The sequence below is a fragment of the Emys orbicularis genome, chromosome 25 (assembly GCF_028017835.1).
Source record: "Emys orbicularis isolate rEmyOrb1 chromosome 25, rEmyOrb1.hap1, whole genome shotgun sequence".
In the NCBI taxonomy this organism is placed as follows: Eukaryota; Metazoa; Chordata; order Testudines; family Emydidae; genus Emys; species Emys orbicularis.
In genome coordinates this window covers 7,757,884-7,783,533 of record NC_088707.1, presented here as the reverse complement: position 1 = coordinate 7,783,533, position 25,650 = coordinate 7,757,884, and the positions used below count along the sequence as shown (strand labels likewise).

Sequence of the window (25,650 nt, the reverse complement as noted above, 5' to 3'; positions counted from 1 at the left end):
GACTTTCCCGCTTTCCCCTGGGTGCTCGACACGCCCCCTCTGCCCCCAGGCCCCCCCGCCACTCCACACCTTCCATGAGGCCCCGCCCCTGCCCTGCCTCTTCCCACCCTTGCCCCGCCCCCATTCCAACCCCTTCCCCAAAGTCTCCGCCTCCTCCCTGCCTCTATTCCAACTTCTTCCCCAATCCCCGCCCCAGCCCCGCCTCTTCCCTGCCTCCTTCCCTGAGCGTGCCACGTTCCCGCTCCTCCCCCTCCCTCCTGGAGCGTGCTAACGCCGCCAAACAGCTGTTTGGCGGCAGCCGGGCAGGAAACGCTGGGAGGTAGGCGGAGGAGCGGGGACACCGCACGCTCAGGGGAGGAGGAGGGGCCGGGGGGAGGGGAGCTTGGTTGCCAGTGGGTGCAGAGCACCCACTAATTTTTCCCCGTGGGGGCTCCAGCCCCGGAGCACCCACGGAGTCAGCACCTATGGCCCAGGGGAGCTGTGGCTGGCTTGAGGCCCCTTGGAAAAGTGAATCCGTGGGGTCCGTTGTCCTGCTGTGGATTCAGGCTGAGCTCCTGCCCGCTCACATTGCTAGTGATCAATAACACGCCGCAGAGGAAAGATCCCGGTGCCCCAAAACCACTCAGGTCTTTGGCGGAGCCAGGACGGTGGGAAACATGTCCCAGCAACCAAACACTGCAGGGTCTGATCTGCTGCGGCGTGTCTGGGCTAAGTGCTGGGGGAGACGGGGAGGACAGGGGATCATGGGCCATGTTCTCCTGCCCGGTCGCAGGACAGAAGGCAGCAGGAAGCGAAGCGGTACCATGGCGAGGCTCATGTTCCAACACACCCATCCTCTGCCCCTTTTTTCCCCCCACCCGCCTTGTGCGGAAGGGAGCGAGCAGGCAGGGGGCTCAGACTCCTGGTCTGGTCTAGAGGGAGAATCAGCCCCAGTTTCAGTCACCGTGCAGACCCCCAGGCACAGAGGCAGGGCTGGGATTGATGCTGGCGGAGCTTTGGCCTGGGGTCAGCTCGAGGGCCGCAAAGCTCAGCTATCCTTGGCTGCATTTGGCCAGACTCTGGTGAAATCAGGAGCTAATCCCCAGTGCGTGCAGTCTCCCTGCGCCTGGCACGTCTCCTTTTTATTTGTGTTCCTGTAGCACCTACGAGCCTGTGGCGCTAGGCGCTGTACACCAGAGGTGAAAGTAAGGCGGTCCGGTCTGGTCCGGCGTACCGGCAAGAGCCAGTACACAGCCGACCGTACTGGTGGGGGCAGCTTCCCCAGGCTGGCAATTTAAAAGGGCACTGTCGGAGCCCTGGGGTCGCGGCTGCGAGCCCCAGGGCTCCGGCGGCGATTTTAAGGCCCTGCCCCTTCCTGTTGAGGCCCTGCCCCTTTCGGTTGAGGACCCGCCCCCCTGCTCAGGACCCCGGCCCTGTGTACCGGTAAGTCCCTTAAGTTACTTTCACCCCTGCTGTACACATATAGTACACAGCCCATCCCTGTCCCCAAAGAGCATACAGTCGCTAAGGCCAGACAGACACATGGACAGTCAGCAAATACAGATACTTATCCCCAGCCTCACTCCTTTGCAAGAGGGACACATTTTCCAGCATGCTGGGGGCAGAGCTATTTGGAAAACCCAGTCATCTGTGTCACCCCTGGAGTTACAGGGTGATGAGGCCTTTTGAGAATCAGGCCTTTATTTAGGTACCTAAATGGGAGCTGGGTTCTTCGGACGGTCCGGGCTCCAATTGCGTGCGCTGAATGCCGGGGACCATCCGTCCCTGGAACACAACCTAAGATCAGGCCTTCTGCCTAAGATCAAGCCCCCCCATATTAACAGCTCGTGTCTCTCTCTTTGCCCCTAGACAAGTGGATGAGCCGATGGAGGCGGAGCCTGTTTTGTGAAGTGCCAAGCCGTCGTGTAGCTGTCACTTTTTTGTGGGTTTTTTGGTCATTTGTGATTTCGTTCTCCCCCTCCCCCTCCAAAAGGAATTTTTTTCTATTAAAAAGAGGAGAAAAAAAAAAAAGTCACACTCGACTCCACAACAAAGCCGTGTGTGTGATTGTGTCCGTCTCCAAGCAGCTGACCCCACCGGCATCTCAGTCTTGTCCCCGCACCTTTGGGATTCAGGGGTTTGGTTGGTTTTGATTTCCTCCTCTCCTGTCTTACTTCTCCGTCGTTCTTCCCTTTGGCGACACACGGTAGCAGCGAAACAAGAAACTGTTTCACTTTGGGGTCCTTTACGCTCTGTGCTCAGGAGAGAGGAGACGACCCGGCTGATTTCAAATCCAAACGGCAACACCGTCCTGATTTCTCTCCCTCTCTCTTCTTTTCTCGTTCCCCTGGTTCGCTCACACCGAAATCCAAGCTCTGTGACTTGCTTTCTTTCTTTTTTTTTTTTTTTTTAAACCTTCACACCTGAATTCATCTTTCTGTCAATTGTGTTGAAGTGTTTCTGAGACATAAGTGACTCTGAATGCTAACTGAGGACGGTGTCTGGGGGAGGAGAAAGGAAATATTCGTGCCTTTAATTAAGTCATTTTTTTTAATGCCTTAATTTCCCTGTGATTTTCATTTTGCTCTTTTGAGTTACCATTTCAGAGGGAGCTATACATATATAAATACGGGGCAGGGGAAGAGAGTCACACTTTTTGTTTGATTCTCAAACACCCCCTCCCTCCCCAACCAATCCTCCCTTCTCCTACCACACACACTGTGTAATTAATCCCATTGTAATTAAGAGAGCCATTGTGCATCCGTGTTCACGACCAATGCTTTCTGGAAGTTCTTTTTGTTTTGTTTTCACAAAGCCTCGTCTCGCTGTAAATAATTTGATTTCTCGTCTCGTGTGCACAAAAACCGTTGTCCATTCGTAAAAAAAACAAAAACAAAAAAACAGAAAAAAAAAGGAAAAAAAAATATTTTTCTTTTCCTGTTACTTCACCAGCCTAAGAGAACTTAGAAGGATTTTAGCTTTAAAAGAGGAAAAAAAAACAAAGGTATATAATTTTATTACAGATGTATTATTTAATAGTATTTTTTTAAATGCACCGCACATGCTTTTCCTTTGGAAAGTCGGGTGGTGGGGGGCCGGAGATTTGCACCAAGGACAGAGCTGGGTGGTTTTGTTTTAAATGATTCTTCGGCGGCGGGATTTCTAAGTTTCGGGTGATGTCAGCCTGCGTGTCGTGTGGTTTTTCTCTTCGGTTGAAACCTCTGATGAGGTCTGTCGGGGTCACCATTCCCTTCGGGTTTAATGCTCCCAGGGACTCCCTGTGGAATGGCCTCTTTGATCATCTCAGCATTTGGATTCACCTTTCTGTTCTGCCCTGTTCGTAGACACCCACGTGTCCTGGCTGTGTAGCGAGGAGATACAAGTCATTGGGGGGAGGGGGGGGGGTTAGGTTTGTCCTGGTGTGGAGGGATAGGACAATGCCATGTAAACCCGTCAGCTGACCGGAGACTGTAGTGGTGCTTAGGTCTGGTGCTGGGCCCCCGCGCAGGGCGGCAAGGGGCTGACATGTTGCATTGGCAGGGGGGTGAATTTTACCCCGGCCTACAGGAAGTGATGCGGGAGGATTCCGTGCCGCTCGCCGCTGTGCGAGGCATTCTGGGAAGTGGCAGGGTGGATCTAGAACCCTTGGCTGCTGTGGGGGCTGCAGTTTGCCACTCCCGTCGGGTTCTCAGTACTAGACCCAGATCCAAACAGCCCCAGAGGCAATTGCTGGCCCCTCTGATGAGGCAAACCTGAGCCCTGGATCCAGCCCGCTCTGTGCTTTGGGGTGGACTGTCCCGCTGCCAGAGGCCCCTTCTTTGTCGTCAGTTGTCTTCCTCTCCCCGGCTCAGATCCCTTCTCCCCGACACCGCGGTGGGAGTAGCTGTGTTGAACTCCCCTCACGAAGGCCCTGTCTACGCTGGGGTTCAAGCCCCGACAGCAGACAGGGCCAATTGCCCCTCCCAGAGATACCCCTGGGACGCATCACCCCCCTTTGCAGGTTGCGGTGCTTAGGGCAGGCTAGACTTGATTTTCAGACCCTTTGTGGCCTCCCCTACAAGGCTCCCACAGCCCAGTGCAAGCCCCTTCCAGCCTGCGTGTGGGGATCAGACTTTGCCCCTGCGTCCCCGAGTGGCTGGCTGAGTGCTGGGCCCCTTTCATGGCCTTACTTGCCTCCTTCCCCCAAACTGTTTCGTAGCCGTCAGGCCCAACGGCACGAGCCCAGGCCAGCGCAAGGGTGTGCGGACGAGAGGGAGCGTCGAACTGCCCAGCTGCAGCACCCTGCCCCTGAAACAGAGAGGCAAGCCAGCCACTTGTCTCTTGTGCCCGACACTGAAACAGAGGCAAGCCAGCCACTTGTCTCTTGTGCCCAACACTAACTGAGCGGAGCTGGGGAGAGTTAGTGCAATACATACTTGTGAACACTAGATGGTGGTCTGCTCCCTAGAGCTCTGCACATATCACCCTCAGTACCGCCAGGTTTGCCACTAAACTGGTTCTTCCCCTGTAGGGCAACTCGATCACCTTTCGAGGGGAGAAGGATCTATGCACCTTGGCCTCCTCCTGGCTGGCTCTGAAGGGAGTTCCCCTGGGATCCCCAGCAGCTTCTGGCAGACGGGTAGCAAAGCAAGACCTAGCCAAACAGCGCTGGTTACCCAAGAGCTCCGTGCTCGGATAGCTTTGTCCCAAGGACGGGCGTGCTAGGGCCGAGCTGCCTTGCCATTCAAGCTGCCGGGCATTTCCAATCCTGGCCCATTGCAGAGGCCTCTCCAGTGCTGCTCCATTGGCGAGATCGCAACAGCTCCTTAGCCGGGGCCGTGCCGTTTGGCATGTGGCTAAACCTGCCAGGGGCAGCGCCTGTCCGGCTCACCTCACTTGTAGGCCGGACTCCAGGCCTGGCTACGCGTGGGTAAGAAACACAGCTCTCTTGTTCCAAAAACCAGTGCCCTAGAGAGAGCTGTGGAGTTTACTCGGGTGAAACAAAGAGAGATGGGTCATTGATCCTCCCTAGCATGGGATGGTAGTGGGGGGACTTATGCGGGTTGTTCTTCCGTCCCTGCTTATCCGGCTCCCCGTCCCATCCCTTCTCTCCAGCACGGGGCTGGCCATTAGCTTTGAGTGCAGTGTGGCGAAGGTCGGATGGTCTAGTCAGGCTCTTGCGGAGCGGTTAAAGGCAGAAGGAGCAGGGGTAGAAACAAGAGGGGTTGGTTTGTTGGTAGCTGAGCAGCTTCTCCCTGGTGGCTTCTTGAGGAAACCTGCAGCGGTGGCAGGGTCCGTGTAGCAGGGACTCTAGGGTACAGCGTGTTTCCCTTTGGTTGTCGGTTCAAATGCAGCTCAGGTTGGCCGTGACTATGGGTCTGTCTACACTGGACTGTAAACCCAGGCTCAGACTCACATTTGGGCCCATCCACACACAAATCAGTCTGAGGTGGGTCAGCAAGCACTCAGGACCCTGGTCCTAGGACCTACCTGGGGCGGTTGGGGGAGGAGTGTGAGCTGGAGTGCCACTGCGATTCGGGTCCAAGCCCTGTCATTTTGCAGTGCGGATGCAGTTCAAGCTGCAGCCACGAGTGAGAAGTCCTGCCCAGTGCAGTGTGGGCCCGTTAGCATGGCTGTGAGCCCCAGGTCCAGCACTTGTAAACCCAGGTTTACCACGCAGTGTGGACACACAAGCACGGGCTTGAGTCCACAAGCCTTGGGTCCCACAGACCCGCGTTTGCAATGGAGCATAGACATACTCAGTAGGGTCCCAGTGACGCACCGCGGCGTAGCCGTGCTCGGTAGGGCCTGGTGACGCACCGCGGCGGAGCCGTGCTCGGTAGGGCCCCGGTGACGCACCGCGGCGGAGCCGTGCTCGGTAGGGCCCCGGTGACGCACCGCGGCGGAGCCGTGCTCGGTAGGGCCCCGGTGACGCACCGCGGCGGAGCCGTGCTCGGTAGGGCCCCGGTGACGCACCGCGGCGTAGCCGTGCTCGGTAGGGCCCCGGTGACGCACCGTGGCGTAGCCGTGCTCGGTAGGGCCCCGGTGACGCACCGCGGCGTAGCCGTGCTCGGTAGGGCCCCGGTGACGCACCGCGGCGGAGCCGTGCTCGGTAGGGCCCCGGTGACGCACCGCGGCGTAGCCGTGCTCGGTAGGGCCCCGGTGACGCACCGCGGCGGAGCCGTGCTCGGTAGGGCCCCGGTGACGCACCGCGGCGTAGCCGTGCTCGGTAGGGCCCCGGTGACGCACCGTGGCGTAGCCGTGCTCGGTAGGGCCCCGGTGACGCACCGTGGCGTAGCCGTGCTCGGTAGGGCCCCGGTGACGCACCGTGGCGTAGCCGTGCTCGGTAGGGCCCCGGTGACGCACCGCGGCGGAGCCGTGTTCGGTAGGGCCCCAGTGACGCACTGCGGCAGAGCCGTGCTCGATAGGGTCCCAGTGATGGAGGTTTAGCTGCGGGGCCTGGATGTCAGATTCGTCTCTAAATACCTTTTGAGCAGGTCATCCAGGGTCCTGGCTCAGAGCTTCACCTCCGCCTTTCGCCAGCCCGGCCTGGCACCGAGCAGCGCTGAGGCGTGACATACAAAGCAAGCAGGTGCTGTACGTTGGAAAGCTCCGTTCGGTTCTGAGCTGCCCACCCTTAGTGGAGACGTCGCCCAGTCGGGCGGGCGTGCAGTGAGGCGGGGTCTCCGAGCACGGCCCCGGGGGGCCAATACGGGGGGGTGGATTTTGCCCATGTGACAAAACCCACCTTCCCACCTGGCGCCACTCCTCTGTCTCGGTAGAGACGTCCAGGACTGAATTCCCCTTTGCCCTGCCAGGGTGGCCCCCTTCAGGGCAGAGCTGGCCCTGCGGAAGCTTGCCCATGCTCAGCGGCTCAGTTCCTCTTGGCAAGGCAGGAGATGTGGAAACCCCGGCAGGGCTTCCCAGACTAGGGGCTCGCTGCTCTCGGCTGGGCTCTCGCCCGGAGGCAGGGAGACGTTCGGCACAGAAGGGTCTAGTATAGCTCGTCTCAGCACTCAGGGAGTTGGAACAGGGATCTCAGCCCTCTGCTCGCCCCTCGCTGGGCAAACCCACTGGAGGAAGGGCCCCGATGGGTCATTCGAAGCCATGGGTGGTCCCTTCGAGGCCCTGTCTCCACTGAGCTCCCAGATCCCCTTCCCAGACCAGCACGGAGGTCGTTGCCAGGTTTCCAGGGGGCATATCCGGGAGCAGGGTGGTTTACAAGGTTTAGCTCTCCTGATTAAAGGCCCACCTAGAAGCCACGCTAGGTCCGTTCTGCCAAGAACCCCTGTCCAAATGTGAGCCCCGCTTCCCTGGGACGGCTTGGCTGTGGCTTGCCCGCTGGGCAGGCAGAGCCTGAGTTCTCTGCTCTAATCCCAACCGCTTGCAATACCAAGCAAGGCGCCCTCAGCTCGGCCACCACAGCTGGCTCCCAAGTGGCAGGCCCCAAACACGGCACTATCACGGGAGCTGAGCCCCTTGAAAGGCTCAAGCTGGTTCTTAATTGCCCCTCCCTAAACCAGGCTGCCCCCGGGAGCCATCCCGCGCTCAGTGGAGACCCCACAGGCCAACAGCAGCAATTGCTCCTGCCTCTTCTTTGGGTGGGGAACCTCCCCTCCGACCCACCTTGGCTAAATGTTGCCCTGATCTTGCCACGATGGTAGCACAGTTCCCTTCATCTGCCCCGTCTGCTCTAGAGATACAACTGCCCCCCCTCCCCCCACGGTTACAACCCTGTTTCGTTCCGGAGTGTAGACGGGACCTCAGGCTTGTTTTCTAGCCACGCTATGGCACCGCTCTAACCCAGTTCCAAAACGCTGGCCGAAACCCATCTCCACTCCGCAACGCAGTCCGGGTGTAGCCGGCCCAGGGACCAGCCATCTGGAACTGTCACCCGGACATGGCTGTATCGGTAGGACCCTTCGACTGTCTGATGTACCAGTAACCAGAGGGCCCTGTTCACCCTCACCCTGCACCTCGCACAGTCATTTGGGTGTAAAACGCTACCGGATCAGACCAGGCCTGTTTCACACCCTCAGTGCACTCGTGCAAACGACTGGCACGGGGGAGTCGGGCCCATTCGATCTCAGCACCTGAATACAGCTGAGCCCCCTCTGCCCAAGTAAAGCCAAACTCTGTTCTCAACTGTGTTGGAATCCAACACTGATCCTAGAGATCGGGGGGAAGAGAGGGGGGAATGTTTCACCTTTCTGCTCGTAAAACCCTCCAGTCTTAAAGAAACCGAGAGAAGAAAAGCATTTTCCCCTTGATCACATTGTTCCTCATCATGGTAATGAGTTTCTTTATTTTGGGGGGGGAGGGTAGTGAGCCACCCCCACCCCTTTGCAGTCTGTCTCGGTTGCAGTATGGGGGTGTCAAGTTTCTGCCAGGGCACTGTTCTTCATTTGCAAAAAAAAACAAGCCATGACTCCATTGGACACCTGTAAGTGTTTGTCCATGGGTGGATTGTGTCCCATGGTCTCGTTTCTGAGTTTCACACCGTCTCGGCAGTATTACGTTGTTGGGGGTGGTCTGTGCCGTTTTTGTTGTTCCTGTCCCCTGGACGCTGCAAGATGCCACCACCCCCCTCCGGGGTGGGAACTGTTTCTGTCTGAGGGTTTGGTTTTGGTTTTCTGGTTTTTTGCCCTGCTCTCTGTCTCGCTCTCGCTATGGTTTTCAGTTGAGTATTTTGTAATCTGTTACAATGTTTGTCCTTGTGTAAATAAAACTGTTTCTGGCAATACCCGCTGGTGGCGCTGGCGTGCGTGGGTTTGTTTGGGGTTTTACCTTTCTGCCTAGCCTGCCAGGGCCCGAACGCACCAGCCCTGAGTTTCACTTCCGTTAAGGCTCCCGCAGCAGAGTTGGGGGCCGCCCTTGGATTTTGATTACTGGCCTGATTTTCAGAGGTTTCCCGTAGCATAAAGGGGATATGACGGCCCTTTATGCTGTCAGAAAGAGGCTGTGGGGCAACTCGCTGGGTCGGAAGGCTGGTCTAGTCGGTAGGACACTGGAAGGCACTCCAGCCACCTGGGTGCTCATCCCAGCTCTGCCCCAGATGTCGTGTGGACTGGGGCACGTTGCTTCAACTGGCTGGGCCTCAGTTTCCCACCTGATACTGCCCTCGCTCCCACAGGGGTTGGGGCTTGGTTAATGAGTAGAGGCACTACAGGGATGGCAGCCTTCGAAGTGCCAAAGCCACACCCACAAACGCCTCGCCCTGGAAAGGCTTTAAAAGTGTTTCCAGTTTTCGATGGGAGGGGCCAGCCCTCTGGCAGGGGCCTGAACTGCATGATGGTCCAGGGCTGGTTCTTTAGAAGGGTTTTGTAGAGAACGACCCAGACCCGGAAATGGGATGCGTTGCTAGCAGAAAACCAGCCCCCTTTGCACTGCCTGTTCCGGTGGGGTAGCAGGGAGCCTTTGCCCCTCATCACGGCCAGTTCCTCCAGACGGGGCGACGCTCCCCGCCCCTTCAAATCCCCGCCCAGCGGTGGGGAGGATGAAGGGCGGCTCACTTTGAATGAGGTGCCGGGGGGTTACACGGGCAGTTACAGGGTCCTTTATTTGGGTCTCAACACCAGGAATAAATACGCGCCGCCAGCACTTGGCCGTTACCCTGTAGCACCTGGGCGCCCCAGTCACGGACCAGGCCCCCGCTGTGCTAGGTGCTGGACAAACACATGACTGAATCACTCCCCCCCTCCCCACACACAATCTTCCCTCCCTCCCCCCAAGGTTTCAAGTCACAGAGGATTTGCAATGACACGGACAATGTACGTGAACAGAAGCATTTTAGCTACAGCCTGGGAGTGCCACTACCACCAGAGGGAGGCTGGCCTGTGGCCTTGTCACTCAAGGCCTTTGGCCCTGTCACGCCTAAGTGATGAGACGTTGCTTGGGTCACCGTGACCTTGTCCAACACCTTGGTCTTGTCTCCGCCAGCACGACTGATCCCTGGTATCCAGCTAGTCTGCACCAGCACTTACGTTGCTCGTTTCCTGGCAGTGTGGCCTAGTGGCTAGAGAGTGACTGGAGATTCAGGAGCCCTGGGTTCCATTCCCAGCCCTGCCACTAGTCTGCTGGGTAACCTTGGGCAAGTCACTTCATGGCTCCGGGCCTCAGTTTCCCTAGCTCGAAAAATGGGGATGATGACTTGGCCTTTTATAAAACGCTCTAGCAAAGCGCTAGATCAGGGGTAGGCAACCTATGGCACACGTGCCGAAGGCCGCACACGAGCTGATTTTCAGTGGCACTCACACTGCCCGGGTCCTGGCCACCGGTCCGGGGGGCTCTGCATTTTAATTTAATTTTAAATGAAGCTTCTTAAACATTTTAAAAACCTTATTTACTTTACATACAACAATAGTTTAGTTATATATTAAAGACTTATAGAAAGAGACCTTCTAAAAAGGTTAAAATGTACGACTGGCCCGCAAAACCTTAAATTAGAGTGAATAAATGAAGACTCGGCTCACCACTTCTGAAAGGTTGCCGACCCCTGCGCTAGATGTTAGTCTAGAGACTATGGCTGGAAAGACGCAACGTATTAAACAATCACATTGGAAGCAGCTAGAGGATGAGGACTAGCCAGCATGGATTTGTCAAGAACAAATCATGCCAAACCAACCTCATTTCCTTCTTCGATGGGTCCTGGCCTAGTGAACAGCGAGGGGACATGAGACATATTGATTTTAGGAAGGCTTCTGACACAGATATGCATGACAGTCTCGTAAGCAAACTAGGGAGATGTGGGCTAGATGAAATTACTAGACGGTGGGTGCAAAGCTCGTTAAAAACCTGTAGACAAAGAGTAGTTATCAATGGCTTGCTGTCAAACTGGGAGGATGTATAGTGGGGGCCTGCAGGCATCTGTCCTGGGGCCAGTACCAATGACTCTGATAGTGGAGTGCAGCGTATGCTTATAAAAGTTGCAGCTGACACTAAGCTGGGGGGGGGGGGGCGGCAAGCACTCTGGAGGACAGGCTTCGAATTCAAAAGGACCTTGTTACATCAGTGACCTTGATCTGAACTCAACAAGCTGAAATTCAATAAAGACAAGTGCAAAGTACTTCACTTAGGACGGAAAAAAGCCAATGCACAAGTACAAAATGGGGAGTAGCTGGCTAGGTGGTCGTACTGCTGAAAAGCAGCTGGGATCTGTAGTGAATCACAAATTGAATATGAAGCAACAATCTGCTGAAGTTGTGAAAAAGGCGACTATATTCTGGGCTGTAGGAACAGGAGAGTCGTATGTAAGACACGGGAGGTAACTGTCCTGCTCTACTCAGCGCTGCCGAGGTCTCAGCTGGAGCACTGCGTCCCGTTTTGGGGGCCACGCTTTAAGAAAGATGTGGTTAAACCGGTCAGAATCCAGAGGAGAGCAACAAAAATGCTCAAAGGTTAGAAAACCTGACCTGTGAGGAAAGGGTAAAAAAAAAAACCTGGGCAAGTTTAGTCTTGAGAAAAGAAGACTGAGGGGGACCTGATAACAGTCTGCAAATAGGTTAAGGCCTGTTACAAAGAGGATGGGAATCCATCGTTCTCCATGTCCACTGAAGGTAGGACAAGAAGCGATGGGCTTGATCTGCAGCCAGGGAGATCGTTAGATATTAGGAAAAGCTTTCGAACTCTCAGGGTAGTGAAGCTCTGGAACAGGCTTCCAAGGCAGGTTGTGGAGCCCCCATCACTGGAGGTTTTTAAGAACAGGTTGGACAAATGCCTGTCAGAGATGGTCTAGATGTGCTTGGTCCTCTCTGAGCACAGGTGGCTGGACTAGAATCAGTGTTTCTCAATGCCCGGTCCATGGACTGGTGCCAGTCCCTGCGAGCTCTCTGCCTTTAGGAAGGCAGCAAAATGGTCCCTGGTATCAAAAAGGCTGAGAAATACTGGACTAGATGACCTCTTGAGGTCCCTTCCAGACCCACATTTCTATGAGCCTATAGTAGTAGCAGTGCAGCTGGAGAATAGAGTACCACATTTTCTAGTGCAGATGCACCCACTGCATCCACACACAACTGTCCCAAGCATTGGGATGGTGTGATGCCCAGGACACGGTCTTCAGTACCAGGCAGAACAGTTTTTCTGCAGTCCGGACCGGAAGCTACCAATGTTGGAGCTACAGGGGTCCAGCTGGTCCTCCAAACAGTCCACCTTGCAACACACTGCCTTGTGTCCGGAGCTTACCCAAGAGCCCTTGTTCCCAGCACAGATAAATCTCCTTGGTGCTAATGCTCAAGGGGACAGACGCAAGCCACTGGTTTATTTGGATCCTTCTAGTGTGAGGCCCCCTGTCTAAGCCAGAGGAGAACCTGCGTTAGCCAACGCAGGGCTAAGTAACTGCTTTCCAGCAAGGCGTTCTAGCCAATGCAATCCTCCTCTAGCCCAGAGCCAGCTGCTCTCACGCACAGCCGCACTGACGCGCAGGGGGCTGGACCAGCAGACGGGAGAACAGAATTTGGCCTGTGTTGCAACTAGTGATGTTGGAAGCTGGGAGGATGGATGCTGCTACTTGCCGGGAGGTTTAGTTTACGTGTATGCGGGTAGTTCCAGCCATGCCCCCTAGGGTGAGTGACCCGCCATCTGTCTGGCTCACTGATGCACTGGACGTGCTACTCGGAGTGTGGCCGGGTCTGCGTGAGAGGGAGCGACCGCACCAGCCATGGAACAAGCGCCACCACCACCCACGGGAAGCTGGCGTATTTCAGAAAGTTCAGGCCGTACCACAGGACGATGTTCTCCGGCTGCCCCACGTCGTTCAGGCCCTGAAGGGCGGCGAGGGCCAGGCCAGCGCCCACGGCTCGCTGCTTCCAGCCGGGTCTCTCGTCCCTCAGCTGGGTGTAGAGGGAGGAGTGGGTGGCCAGCCCCAGGCCCGCGGCAGAGGCTGTGTCTCGGCACAGAGACGCGAAGGGCCTCGTGTCTACGCGGATCCACTCCGGGTTCAAGCACCACTTAGTGGCCAGGTGAATCGACCTAGACGAGCGGTGGAGAAATGTCAGCGCCTGACAGCTCTTCACAAAGAGCCCTGGCAGTAACTGAGCGGCCCTGCCGCCCCAGCTCTGAGCTTGTCAGCCCTGAGGAACGGGCCAGCCCTCCTGTGAGCGATTGAGGGGGACCGCTGGAGTCCACATTGAACCCGGGCCTTAGGGCAGTGCTAGGGAGGGGCTCTGGGGTCATAAAAGGTCCAGAGGGTAACCGGCCCTTTAAGAGGATGCAGGGTTCTGTGAACCTATGACTGATTAGCTGCCTCCCACATGGGCTTAAAAGGGGGCCCCTGGGCCCCAGAGGGTGGAGTTCTGGAGAGTCAGAGCTGCCAGGGAAGAGCAAGGAAAGGGTCAGGGGAGAGCCGCCCGGGAGAGACAGGGAAGCTACAGAGAGCGGAAAGCTCTGCCAGCCCTTCCTGGGACTAGGGAGAAATTGCTGAGACCAGGTGAGGGGCCCCCAGCTGACCTTCCTGAGCGGCAGAGCCAGTGCCGGGGGCTGAGGGCTAGGAGATCAGCGGAGTGGCTAGCTGAATGACCCTGCTGCCCTGAAGAGCCAGAGCTGGAGGGCTGAAAAGGGCTGAGCTGTTGGTCTGTATTCTGAATAAATTATGCCCAGAGGTGGCTCCTTGAACTGGGCCAGGAGAGAGCTGTGCTCTTCTCAGGCCTGGCCCAAGGGGATGCTGAGGCAGACACACCGGTGGTGCGCCCGCCTGCCGTGGGGTGGCCCGGGCAGGGGCCCCTTGTCGCCGCTCCCCAAGGCACTTTCCAAGAGTGTGGGTGTTATCCCGGTCCCTGGGCATGTTCTCTCTTGGGCAATTCTGCCTCCCTCAGCCGGAGTGACTGTAGAATCTGCTGTGTCCCACCCAGAGGAAGGGTGGGGTTCCTGTGCATAAAGCCCCAGGGGAAGGAAGATGCCACAGGATGGGAAGTTGCCAGTAACCTGAGGAGTGAGAACCCGGAGCGTTTGTCTGCTCAGGTCCTGCAGCCGGTCAGGCCATGCTGGGCCTGGGTGTCTCCGATCGGGAAGCCGTGCAAAGGGACCCTCTTCCCATGAGAAGCTCACCAGTCGATGTCCACGCCAAGAGCGACCATGCTCCAGTGCAGCCCAGTGGCGCTCAGCAGCAGGGCCAGCGAAGTGGCAAGGTAGAAACTCAGCTTCCTCTCTGCTGGGACGCAGGCCTCCAGCATCCAGCCCAGGGCGGCTCCTAGGCAGCAAAGAGACACAGGGCAGAGGGGCAGGGAGTCTTGGCAGGCAGCAGCCTGAGGACTGGGAGGGTGAGGAAGGGGCTGTAGCTTGATGCTGCCCGGCAGTGAGGGAGGAGGGTGCTGGCCACAGGGGGGGAAGAGGGCTCCGACGCCACCAGCTGCGCAGGTCCTGAGGAGTGGATTCCCACTGCCTGGGTCAGCTGGGGCTCCAGCTGACAGCTCACACAGGGAGGGGTCACCGTAACCCACTGCCTGCCATGGGGAGCAAGGGCCGGTGGGGCTGTGCTGGCCACAGAGGGTGGGCTCGGAGAGGGGAGGGTTAGCGGACACTTAGGGCCCATCAGCCCCAAGCGGATGATTGCAGTGACCTACCCGAGCCTGATGGCAGATGGATGCGCCCCAGCGGGAGAGGCACAAGTCTCCCACCTGGGCTGCCTCCCCTCCCATGAGGCCCCGGTGGCTACCCTCCACCCTGGGGCTAAACGCAGGCTCACGGCAAGGCTGCAGGCTAACTTGGCCAGACCAGTGCGACCAGGGCCAGATCACATGGAAACCGAGTATAGAAGCCGTGCTGGGACCTGGGCCAGCCATGATGGCCTGCCAAGCGGCTCGGCTAGCACAGCCCCTAGCCCAGATGGGGGCCAGTGTCTGAACGCAGTCACCACCTCCTTTCCTCTGGGTGACAGCCGGACAGCCTCCTCCCTCTGCCTGCCAGGCCCGCCGCCCTCCCAGCCTCCCCCAGATCTACTAACCAGCCACAATGCCACCCAGCACCTGGTGGGGGAAGTGTGCCAGGATGAAGATGCGCGAGAGGCCCACAGCCAGCAGGAGGAGAAAGTACACCATGAAGGGGGTTAGCTTCACCAGCCGGCTGTTAGGGGGGGGGAAAGGAATGGGAGTTATACAGCTGGGTGGGAAAAGACACAAGCCCTCCTGCCTGCCAAGCACAAGGGGCAGCTCTGTCACCTCAGCGTTACCAGTCCAGCCACCCCACCCTACTGATCCGTCCAGGTACGTACCACCGGGGTACCTGAGCACTGCACGGCTCAGTCCTGGTCACCAGCGAGTCTGATCCCCTTTGCCCTGCACCGTGAGCAGTCACTTGCACTGTGACCGCCGGTCTGAACGCTCTGTGCTGGCGGGAGTGACCGGGGGAGGTACAGGGCGCTGGAGAACTGGGGCAAAAACGCTTAGATGCGAGGCAAAAAAAGATAGTCGAAGGGGAGCCGAAAACTGCAACAGAATAGGGTGAATTTTTTTGCAGAGATTTTTCTTGGGTTTGTGGGAACTTCCTCCAATTTTTTCAGAGGATTGTTTCCTTTTTTGCAATAGTTGCTCACAGCGGGACAGGGGCGCGTGGCCAAAGTCCAAGCGCTACATTTCCTGGAAATTGTCCCATTTAGATGGGACCCTGCCCATTTTTGCCAGGGGCTTCCCAGTCGCTCACTAAAACCCTGTCTTGGGCCCCAAGCCAGCCAAACATGAAGGCCCAGCTTTGGAAGGGATTTCGGTGATGCTGCGCTCAGTGCTGCGATGCCCAACTGATTTAGGAGCCTTACGTCTCGTTTTCAAAGGGGGTCTAGGCACTTCGCCCAGGCTTAAGGCTCCTAAATCAGTTGGGCGTCGCACCACTGAGCGCAGCAATGCCTAAACACCGTTAAATATCTGGGCCTTAAGCCCTTGGTTAAGTCCGTCCCTGCTCAGCAAAGCTCTTATGCACATGCTTATCTGTAGATGCACGTTTAAGTAGATTGAAGTGCTCAGTGGACAGCTAGGCACATGTATAAATGCTTTGCTGACTAGGGACCGCCTGCTGAATCGGGGCTTAGTTGAATACTACAATTAGCTAACATGGTATTAAGCCCCTCCTAGCACCTAGTGAAGACCGGGTTTAACACCTTTCAGACATGTTGGGTTTGACTATGACTAGCCGTGACAGATGCAATGCTTCGGAAGCACGGAATATAGCACCATCGCTCTCCCGTGAGGCCAGGAAAACAATCGCTAGGCAGCCGATAAAGATACACGACAGGTTCGGAATATTCCATCTGTCACATCTCAAGATAATCGTCTTTGACCATTCTGTGCTTCCAACGCTTTGCATCGCTCACCCCAGCAATCGCATTTTTAGACACCCCGGGGGGCGGCACTGGCCTGCACAGCACAAGCTGGGTGTGAGATGCTACCAGATCTGAATGGCCGCGCTTTCTACCTGCTTTGCACTTATATGTAAAGGATGACACAACATTGGGGGCAATGAAAGCTCAGGCCCTGGGGGCCTGATCCTGATCGGGGGTCTCAGGGCACTTCAATAACACTAATTAGAAGTATAACCGATAGGGTAATAGTTGTACCCATTGGAATAGGACATGCCGCAGGCTAGATCTGTGCAGCGTGGCTCAGCTGTGTTACGACAGCCTCCATGCAAATGCCCACCCCACCAATAATGGGGTGTCAGGGAACTGTCCGCCCCAGGGCCCCTGCGGTACCTACCTAGTGGAGTGGCGGGATGCCAATGCCGTGAGAGCAGTGACGATAGGCCACAAGGCTGCCCCTGTGATCATGCAATGGCCGGAGGGGCTACCTGCGTAAAGGGAACACGAGGGGTTAAATATTTTTCCTGCCTGTCTCTGTGAGAGGATAGTTAGGATCTGGAGATAGCATGGCCTAGTGGGTAGGGCATTGAGAACCAGGAGATCTGGATTCTGTTTCCAGCTCTGCCACTGGCCTGCAGGGGGACCATGTGCCTCAGTTTCCCCATCTATGAAACAAGAGAGAATGACACTGACCTCCTTTGTAAGGTGCTGTGAGATCTACTGATGACATGTGCCAGGAAAGAGCTAAGTGTTAGTCGGCTGCTTGTGGAAGGAAGGGTTACTGACCTGTTTGGCAAGAGTGTTTGTAACCAAAAGTGTCACAGCCAGTCTGGCCCCCAGTAAGATCCATCAGCCTGTGCAGAAACCACCCCTGCTAGGGACTCCTGGCCAGATCCTCAGCTGGTGAAAACTGGAGTAGCTCCCCAACAGAGGGGCTGGCCCTCAGTCTTATTCTCTGTTCACCTAACACCAGTGTAAACAGGGAGTAGCTTCAGGGAAGTGGCTAGCGTTACCCTGGCATGAGAGGGGAACTGAGCCCAGAGAAGGGTGGCAGTATCAAGGAGATTACGGTCCTATAAGATGCTGCATTCATGTTGCCTTGTTTCTATGACCTCAATCTGGGCGGACTGCTGGGTTCTTGTGCATTACCCTGCGCCCTCCTCACTATAATATCATGGGAGAGGGGTGGTCAAGAATGGCCTCGGGGCTCCCGCTCTTCTGGTTGCTGGCACTCACTGCATGAGTATCCACACCCCAGATGCAGGGAGAGGAAACAGAACCTTCCTTGGAGCCATCTGCCCTCGTGGGCTGGCACTCAGCCACCAGGGCAGGAGACTGGGGCGTCACGGGGCAGAGGGGAAGGAATGGTGATCCCAGGAAAAGGAGCTGGAGGCTGGACTTTCAAGGCAAGGGGGAAGCCGGGCTGGAAAGGTCAAGCAAGATTCCCCTTCATCCCACTGCCTGCTGTCAGCCAGCCGACCTTCCCGGGGATTTCCTGGCCTAGAAGCAAGCAGTGATATTTATTACTTGCCAATGTCGGTGGCACAGATTTCACTTCCCACCGTTCACTAATGTGTTCTGCTGAGAATCACAGGCTGATTAATTGCCTTACAGCTGAGCTCTGTCTCTCCCATGCCATGACCCCAGCTGACTGGTTACTTAAGGTTGAGGCACTGTCCGCACTGTCCCATCCCAAAGGCCCGGACAAAGTGGGCTGAGCACAGTCAGTCCAGCAGTGCAGACAGGGCCTGCAGACGGCCACATTCTATAAATGCCCAGGGCCTGGCAATGTCCTCACGGACAGCATCAGGCCACTTCCCTCTGATGACAAGTGGGAGTCGCATCAGGCCCCGAGAGCCCATTTCCGCTTAGTCCTTAGAAATCAAGGTGGATCTGAGGCTGCCTTTGTGTAACTAGCCACCCGAGAGACCAGAAGGGAAGGAGCTTGTGAGTGTCCCATTAGAAATCCCCTCTGGCCTCCTTTTAGGGCTGCCTGTTACAAAACCATCAACAACAATGACCTCATCTATTGCCCTCTTCATCTGTGGATCTCAAGGCACTTTACAAAAGGAGAGTAGGAATCTTCACAGCCATTTTACAGATGGGGAAACTGGCGCACCGGGAGCTTAAGTGGGCAGGCCTTCTGTAATGTGGGGACTCGGCTTCCAGTGATGGTACAGGAGTGTCAATCAGCTGTCCTGGCCAAATTCCTATGCTGAGTGTTGCCTTCTGCTTCCCTAAACTCCTTCTGCAGTTTCAATTCAGTACCACATGCTTCACTTCCATTCCTGAACTCTTATGTAGTAATGCTATGCAATGTTACTCAGCCGCCACGTCCCCCTGACTGAACGTCAGTGGTTGGTAATGTGATTCCTGTGTATGTGCACGTGCTGAAGAGCACTTTGCAATCCTTTGGGAGGAAGGTGCTATGGGACTATAGGACACCGCTGTTAAGAGCAGTGGTACTTTCTGGAGACAGACAAGCTGAAACTTTAGCCATCTTAATAACCAACCTGGCCCTGTTTCACAGGAGACAGGGAACTGGCGAAGCAGGACTTCTTCCTTGCTGGAGAGTCCAGATTCATAGACCCACCAGAATGGCCGTTCACCAAACAAGAGCCTAGGGACAGAAAGAGGAGACAGAGCTGTGAAGGCTAAAAAACAAAAAGCCCAAGTCTCCCAGAAGCCACATCCTCTCTGGAGCCAATAGTCCCGTGGGACGCAGTTGAGGGCAAAGCCTGATCCATGACTTAGGGTGCCTCAGGGCTGACATGTGACCTCAGTGCCAGCCAGGTCCTTTTCTCCCTCCAGAGGGTTGAGGAAGTGGGTCAGCTGATTCTGGTTCCTGGTTTTGCTAAGTCTGCCCAGTCAGCAGGCCTGTGACCACTGCACAGGGATCTCCCAGCAGCACACGGTCCCGCATGTGAGCCAGTCTGCTCCGAGTGACACGTGAGTAACTCCACTCACGGCAGCAGTGCGACACTCGGTCTGCACCCGTGTAACCGAGATCAGGATCTGGCTCGGCGTCCCTGCGATTGCTAGTTGCTGGGTTATGAAGCGAACGCCTGAAGGTTAAAAAAGAAGAGGAGTAGGAAGAGAGGGGAGACGAGCAGAGGAAGAGGCAGAAAGAGAGAGAGTAGAAAAGAGGAACGCAGGTAAGTAGAGGCGAGCTAGGTGATACACCTCTACCCCGATATAACGCTGTCCTCGGGAGCCAAAAAATCTTACCGCATTATAGGTGAAACCGCGTTATATCGAACTTGCTTTGATCCGCCGGAGTGCGCAGCCCCGCCCCCCCGGAGTGCTGCTTTACCGCGTTATAGCCGAATTCGTGTTATATCGGGTCGCGTTATATCAGGGTAGAGGTGTATTTATGGGCTGTGTGGGTCTGACCCATAGCCCACTGAAGTCAATGGAGTGTCTCATTGACTTTGATGGGCATAGGATCGGGCCCAGCAGAGTCAATGGACAGCCTCCCATTGATTCCTATGGGCTTTGAGTCAGTTCTAAGAGCATGTATAAAGTGAGGAGGAGCATACACTGCTTCAGACCTTCCATGGCTCTTGGCAGCGCCAGGTGCCACTGAAGTCCTGAGCCTGTTGGATCCCCACACTCTTTGCTCCTTGGCTAGCACACACCTGTCCACGAGTATTAAAGTGGGGTCAGGTGGCAGGAGCAGGGCCCTGTAATCACGATGGCTTTTCCAGCTGCTGTTGCAGCACTTTCCACCTGGGATCTGGAGTCACGCTGGGATCTTTCTGCCTCTGCCATTGTCGCTAGTAATAAAGATCCCATGGCTGGGATTTAGCTGATGCATCTGTCGTGAGGCAGAAACAGGCTCCAGTTCACTCTCCCACAGTTGGGCTAATGGGAATGGGTACTTTTAAGTGTCAACAGAACATAGGCGTGTAGGAACTGCTACAACGGATCAGACTGGTGGATCCATCCAGCTCAGTTTCCCCCCTCGGAGGGCGGCCAATTCTGGATGCTTCAGAAGAAGAAACCATGCAGTGAGCAGATTTTATTTTTTAAGGGGAAGCACATGATTCAGGAGGGAGTGGCCTTGTCTCACTCTGCTTCCTTATTGCAGGAGTAGTGACTCATGCGTCACGTAAAGACAGTGATGCTGGGCAAGCCAGCGTGTGCCTTGCTGAGTTTTCCTAGAACACCATAAAAACAGATCACTGGGAAGATGGGTTTCATTAGTAATAACATCCTGAGCACATGGGTTTCTTGGTCCAGTGAGTCTGCTACCTAGGGGCGTGCAGGGGATTCAGCCCCTGAGCTGTGTACGTGTCTATTGGAATGTCTCGGAAGAGACCTTTTCTCACCATTTAGCCACTATATTGAGCCACTCAGAGACTAAACCGATCCACAGCACTGCCAGCCCAACCTTCCGGTCCAGAAAATAAGCCAGGGGGAAAAAGATGATGAAGATACATTTGGGATCGGCCAGGAAGGTCACCGAAAGCCAGAACCGCTCCAGCCAGGGCGGCCCGGCCTGCAGCATCTCGGCAAACAGAACTCCGCTGCTGTACAAGGCGTCCATGGCGGCCAGGCTGAAAGGACAGGGGAGAGCGTTAGCAGGGCCCGGACCCGCGACCAGGCGCCGGAGCTGCAAGGCTGCACCTGCCGTGGCATCGGGCACAACTTTAAACCCACCCCCCCATTGTGCATAGAGTTTGTGTGACGATGTGAGTGAAGTGTGTGTGTGTGTGTGTCTGGGCTGAGGCAGAACAAGAGGCCGTGCTGATGAAAAAACAGGTGCCCCCTGAGAGGCAGGGAAGCCTGATACCCCTCCCCTCCATCACTGATCCCTCTCCCTCCCCTCGGGACTGCCCCTCCCCTCCATCACTGATCCCTCCCCCTCCCCTCGGGACTGCCCCTCCCCTCCATCACTGATCCCTCCCCCTCCCCTCGGGACTGCCCCTCGAGACTGCCCCTTTAATGCAGGGGGCACCTGAGAGCCAGGGAAGCCCCCCCCCCATCACTGATCCCTCTCCCAAGACGTCCCCTGTCATGCATTTTCCCCTCTAAGGGGCTCACTGGGCCTGCCCCCCCCCGACAGCGTGAGGCTGGCGCAGGACTCGAACCCGCCTCTCCCGAGCCCCCCCGGCTCGTGCTCTAACCACGGGGCCATTCTACCGCTCTGCCCGCGCAGCTTCCCCCTCCTCCTTCCCTCGGCCCGCGCGCCACCCCACCCCCCTCCTCCATTGAGTCCTTCCCCGCCGCCCCGTTACCGGCAGCTCCCGGATGATGATGCTCCCTTCCTCCCTCCCCTCCGCCTACATTTCCCAGAGCCCTCAGCGGCCGGCGGGGCCCTACGGGGAGGAGGCGGGGACACACCGGTGCGCCACGCGCGCGCTCTGCCCCCCAGGGCCCGGCTGTGTGGCCAGCCTCGCCCCAGCTCCGCTGGGCGTTGCTGCTTCCCCTCGCCACGCCCCGTCCTCGTCTCCTGTGCCCCCGATGTCCCGTCCCACGCCTCCTAAATCAGCTCCTGGCCCCAAATCCAACTCCTGCCCCCCCCCAGTTCCACCTGTAGCCCCCCCCATGCACTCATCCCACCCTGTAGCCCCCTCTCCTTCCAGATGCATCCCCTAAACTGGCACAGATCCCGCAGACCTCTTTCTCCTTCTACCCCATTCCTACCTGTATCCCAAATCTCACCCCTCTCCACCCAGTCTCCCGCCCTACACCCCAACCCTGCCCCTATATCCCTCCTGTGCCCCACTCCCATCCTCCCTCCTCTCCCATACCTCCAATCCCACACCATGCACCTCCTGCACTTGTAATCTCATGCTCTAATCTGGGCCCTCAATCCCATATATCCTGCTGTTACTCCTAGGGTGACCAGACAGCAAATGTGAAAAAATCGGGATGGGGGTGGGGGGCAATAGGAGCCTATATAAGAAAAAGACCCAAAAATCAGACTGTTCCTATAAAATCGGGACATCTGGTCACTCTAGTTACTCCCATGCCTGAGTCTATGTGCCTTCAGTTTCACGTTGTTCAAACCAGGGGTCGGCACCTTGACAAAATTACCATACTTAGAGACGGACATTGGGGGGGGGGGGGGAGGGTTATGTTATTCAGCGTTTCTTGAAACATTACCACGGACACATTGCTGACCCCTGGTTCAAACCCAGTAAAACAGTAGATTAAATCTAAACAAGACACACCACGCTTCCATCCAGGACACACCACACGATCCATTGTCTACAGCCAAGCTCTAAGATACAACCGCATTTGCTCCAATCCCTCGGACAGAGATAAACACCTACAAGATCTCTATCAAGCATTCTTAAAACTACAATACCCACCTGCTGAAGTGAAAAAACAGATTGACAGAGCCAGAAGAGTACCCAGAAGCCACCTACTACAGGACAGGCCCAACAAAGAAAATAACAGAACGCCACTAGCCGTCACCTTCAGCCCCCAACTAAAACCTCTCCAGCGCATCATCAAAGATCTACAACCTACCCTGAAGGACGATCCCTCACTCTCACAGATCTTGGGAGACAGACCAGTCCTCGCTTACAGACAGCCTCCCAACCTTAAGCAAATACTCACCAGCAACCGCACACCATACAACAAAAACACTAACCCAGGAACCTATCCTTGCACAAAGCCCGATGCCAGCTCTGTCCACATATCTATTCAAGTGACACCATCATAGGACCTAACCACATCAGCCACACCATCAGGGGCTCGTTCACCTGCACATCTACCAACGTGATATATGCCATCATGTGCCAGCAATGCCCCTCTGCCATGTATATTGGCCAAACCGGACAGTCTCTACGCAAAAGAATAAATGGACACAAATCTGACATCAGGAATCATAACATTCAAAAACCAGTGGGAGAACACTTCAACCTCTCTAATCACTCAGTGACAGACTTGAAGGTGTCAGTTTTGCAACAAAAAAACTTCAAAAACAGACTCCAAAGAGAGACTGCTGAACTCGAATTAATATGCAAATTAGACACAATTAACTTAGGTCTAAACAGAGACTGGGAATGGTTGGGTCATTACACTAATTGAATTCCCCCCCCCCATCTTAATTTCTCCTCACACCTTCTATGGGTCATTTCGATTATCACTTCAAAGTTTTTTCTTCTGCTGCTACTGATAGCTCATCTCAATTGATTGGCCTCTTACAATTGGTATGCGTACTTCCACCTTTTCATGTCCTCTGTATGTATAAATATCTTCTGTCTGTGTGTTTCACTCTATGCATCTGAAGAAGTGAGCTGTAGCCCACGAAAGCTTATGCTGAAATAAATTTGTTAGTCTCTAAGGTGCCACAAGTACTCCTGTTCTTTTTCCAAATAAATTTGTTAGTCTCTGAGGTGCCCCAAGGACGACTCCGTTGTTTTTGGTGATACAGACTAACATGGCTACCACTCTGAAACCTGTAAAACCACTGGGAGATCCTAGAAACCTTGGGTGAAGTGCATGTCTATGCTATTATTTATGTATTGCTACAGTGCATAGTAGCCCCAATGAGAAGTTTACTCTTAAAGGTGACCTGCAAAGGGGTAGGAGGGAAGTAGGTTTATGCCATTGTTTGCTGCTCTGGACTGGGATGTTTAAGAAGTTTTTTTTTTGGGGGGGGTGGGGGGGTCCACCTCTTTTTACAAAAAAAAAAAAAAGTCCTCCCAGCTGCTTCTTTATGTTAAAAATGTAAGTGGATGACTGAAGAACTAGACAAGATTTGATATCGCTAAACGGGGAGGGGGGTGGTAGGGGAGTAAACCTTCCACCCTTTTTGGCTGCCTTTCTCCATGATTAAGAAGCAAAAAGGAGCACACACCCGATTTAAAACAAAAAATTCTTTGTAGGTCATCTTTAATTTCATCGGTGTTAACAAACTAATCCTCTTTTTGCTAAACTGCTGCATACAAAGGGAGAATAAATAAAACCCTTTCTTGACCCTTTACGGAAAAGTAAGGAAGATGCCTGGTGCTTCCTCAAGGGACTTTCACAAGAATCTAGAAAACAATTGAGTTTGGAATCCATCCTGTCATGGTGCAATTTGCTTCTCCCAGATTGCTGCAGACTTGGCTACTTTGGAATGATGACGTACAAAGTGCTTCACCAGGGATAAGGAAACTGTGTGGGAGTTTCAGAGTAGCAGCCGTGTTAGTCTTTATCCGCAAAAAGAACAGGAGTACTTGTGGCACCTTAGAGACTAACAAATTTATTTGAGCATAAGCTTTCGTGGGCTACATCCGAAGAAGTGGGATGTAGCCCACGAAAGCTTATGCTCAAATAAATTTGTTAGTCTCTAAGGTGCCACAACTACTCCTGTTCTTTTTGTGTGGGAGTTGATCATTTTATTCTGCATCATAGCATCTTTTTAAGGATCAGAGACATTTTATTTGGGTGTGCTGGTTTTTAGTTGTTTGTGGACTTGTTTGTTTGTTTGCACACATGCCACACAGCAAACTTTAGCCTGGATCCTAAAGTGAGATTTGCGCAAGTGCGAGGATCTAATCTCCTTGCAGGGATTGGGGCCTTTATTTGCATCACATGCATTCCACATTGCAGGATGTCTGAAGGGGATCTCTGTTCAGGCTGGATGCACTTCTGGGTTGGGGAACTGTCGGTAAAGGGCTTGACTTACTTTGGAGCGCTGCAGAAAAGGTGGCAAATAATAAATGCAAGATTTATTTTTTGTCGTTAATTTGCATGAACCCACTTTAGGATTTATTTAATGTAGCATTTCTGTAAGGGTGTGTGTGTGTGTGTATATAATATACATGCATTTCTCTGAGTGTGTGTGTGTGTATATATATAATATACATGCATTTCTGTAAGGGTGTGTGTGTGTGTGTATAGCTGAGCTGGGAGGTGAAAACATTATCTACTATCTGTTCTTATCAGTTTACATGCATTTCTGTAAATGTGTGTGTGTGTGTGTGTATAATATACATGCATTTCTGTAAGGGTGTGTGTGTGTGTGTGTATATATATATATAATATACATGCATTTCTGTAAGTGTGTGTGTGTGTGTATATATATATATAATATATGCATTTCTGTAAGGGGTGTGTGTGTGTGTGTGTATATAGGGTGGATGAGTGTGGAACCTTTGCTGCATCCTACAGAGAAATCCCTTTCCAAGGTCACACAATCCCACCTTGCATGGCTGGCCACGCCTCCTCCCTCCAGATGGCCCCACCCACTTATCCTGGCTACGCCCACCCACAGGTCACATTTCCACCTCGCCTAGCCGGCTCCGCCCCTCCCCATGCCCTGCCTCTCAGGCCCCACCCTCTTCCTATCCCCGGCCCCGCCTCCTTGCGTCGTGACGCCAGACGCCTGCGCGGGGCGACGCGGCAGCGCCCCCCCTCCCTTCCCCGGCCGTGGCCCCGCCCCCCCGTGCCTGGCGTGGGGCTCCCTGTGG

At 55.0% G+C, this 25,650-nt stretch overlaps 1 protein-coding gene across 1 annotated transcript; it reads right to left on the bottom strand.

Annotated features, from left to right (window-relative positions):
• Positions 1 to 10,966: 10,966 nt before the first annotated feature.
• On the bottom strand, positions 10,967 to 21,505 carry G6PC3 (glucose-6-phosphatase catalytic subunit 3). The gene is made up of 7 exons (XM_065422695.1): positions 21,478 to 21,505; positions 20,569 to 20,796; positions 18,751 to 18,857; positions 16,635 to 16,725; positions 14,894 to 15,012; positions 13,999 to 14,140; positions 10,967 to 12,924 (listed from the first exon to the last, which is right to left on the bottom strand). Exons 2-7 carry the CDS (start codon positions 20,784 to 20,786, stop codon positions 12,564 to 12,566), a joined length of 1,038 nt encoding a protein of 345 aa, XP_065278767.1. The 5' UTR covers positions 20,787 to 20,796; positions 21,478 to 21,505; the 3' UTR covers positions 10,967 to 12,563.
• Positions 21,506 to 25,650: the final 4,145 nt, after the last annotated feature.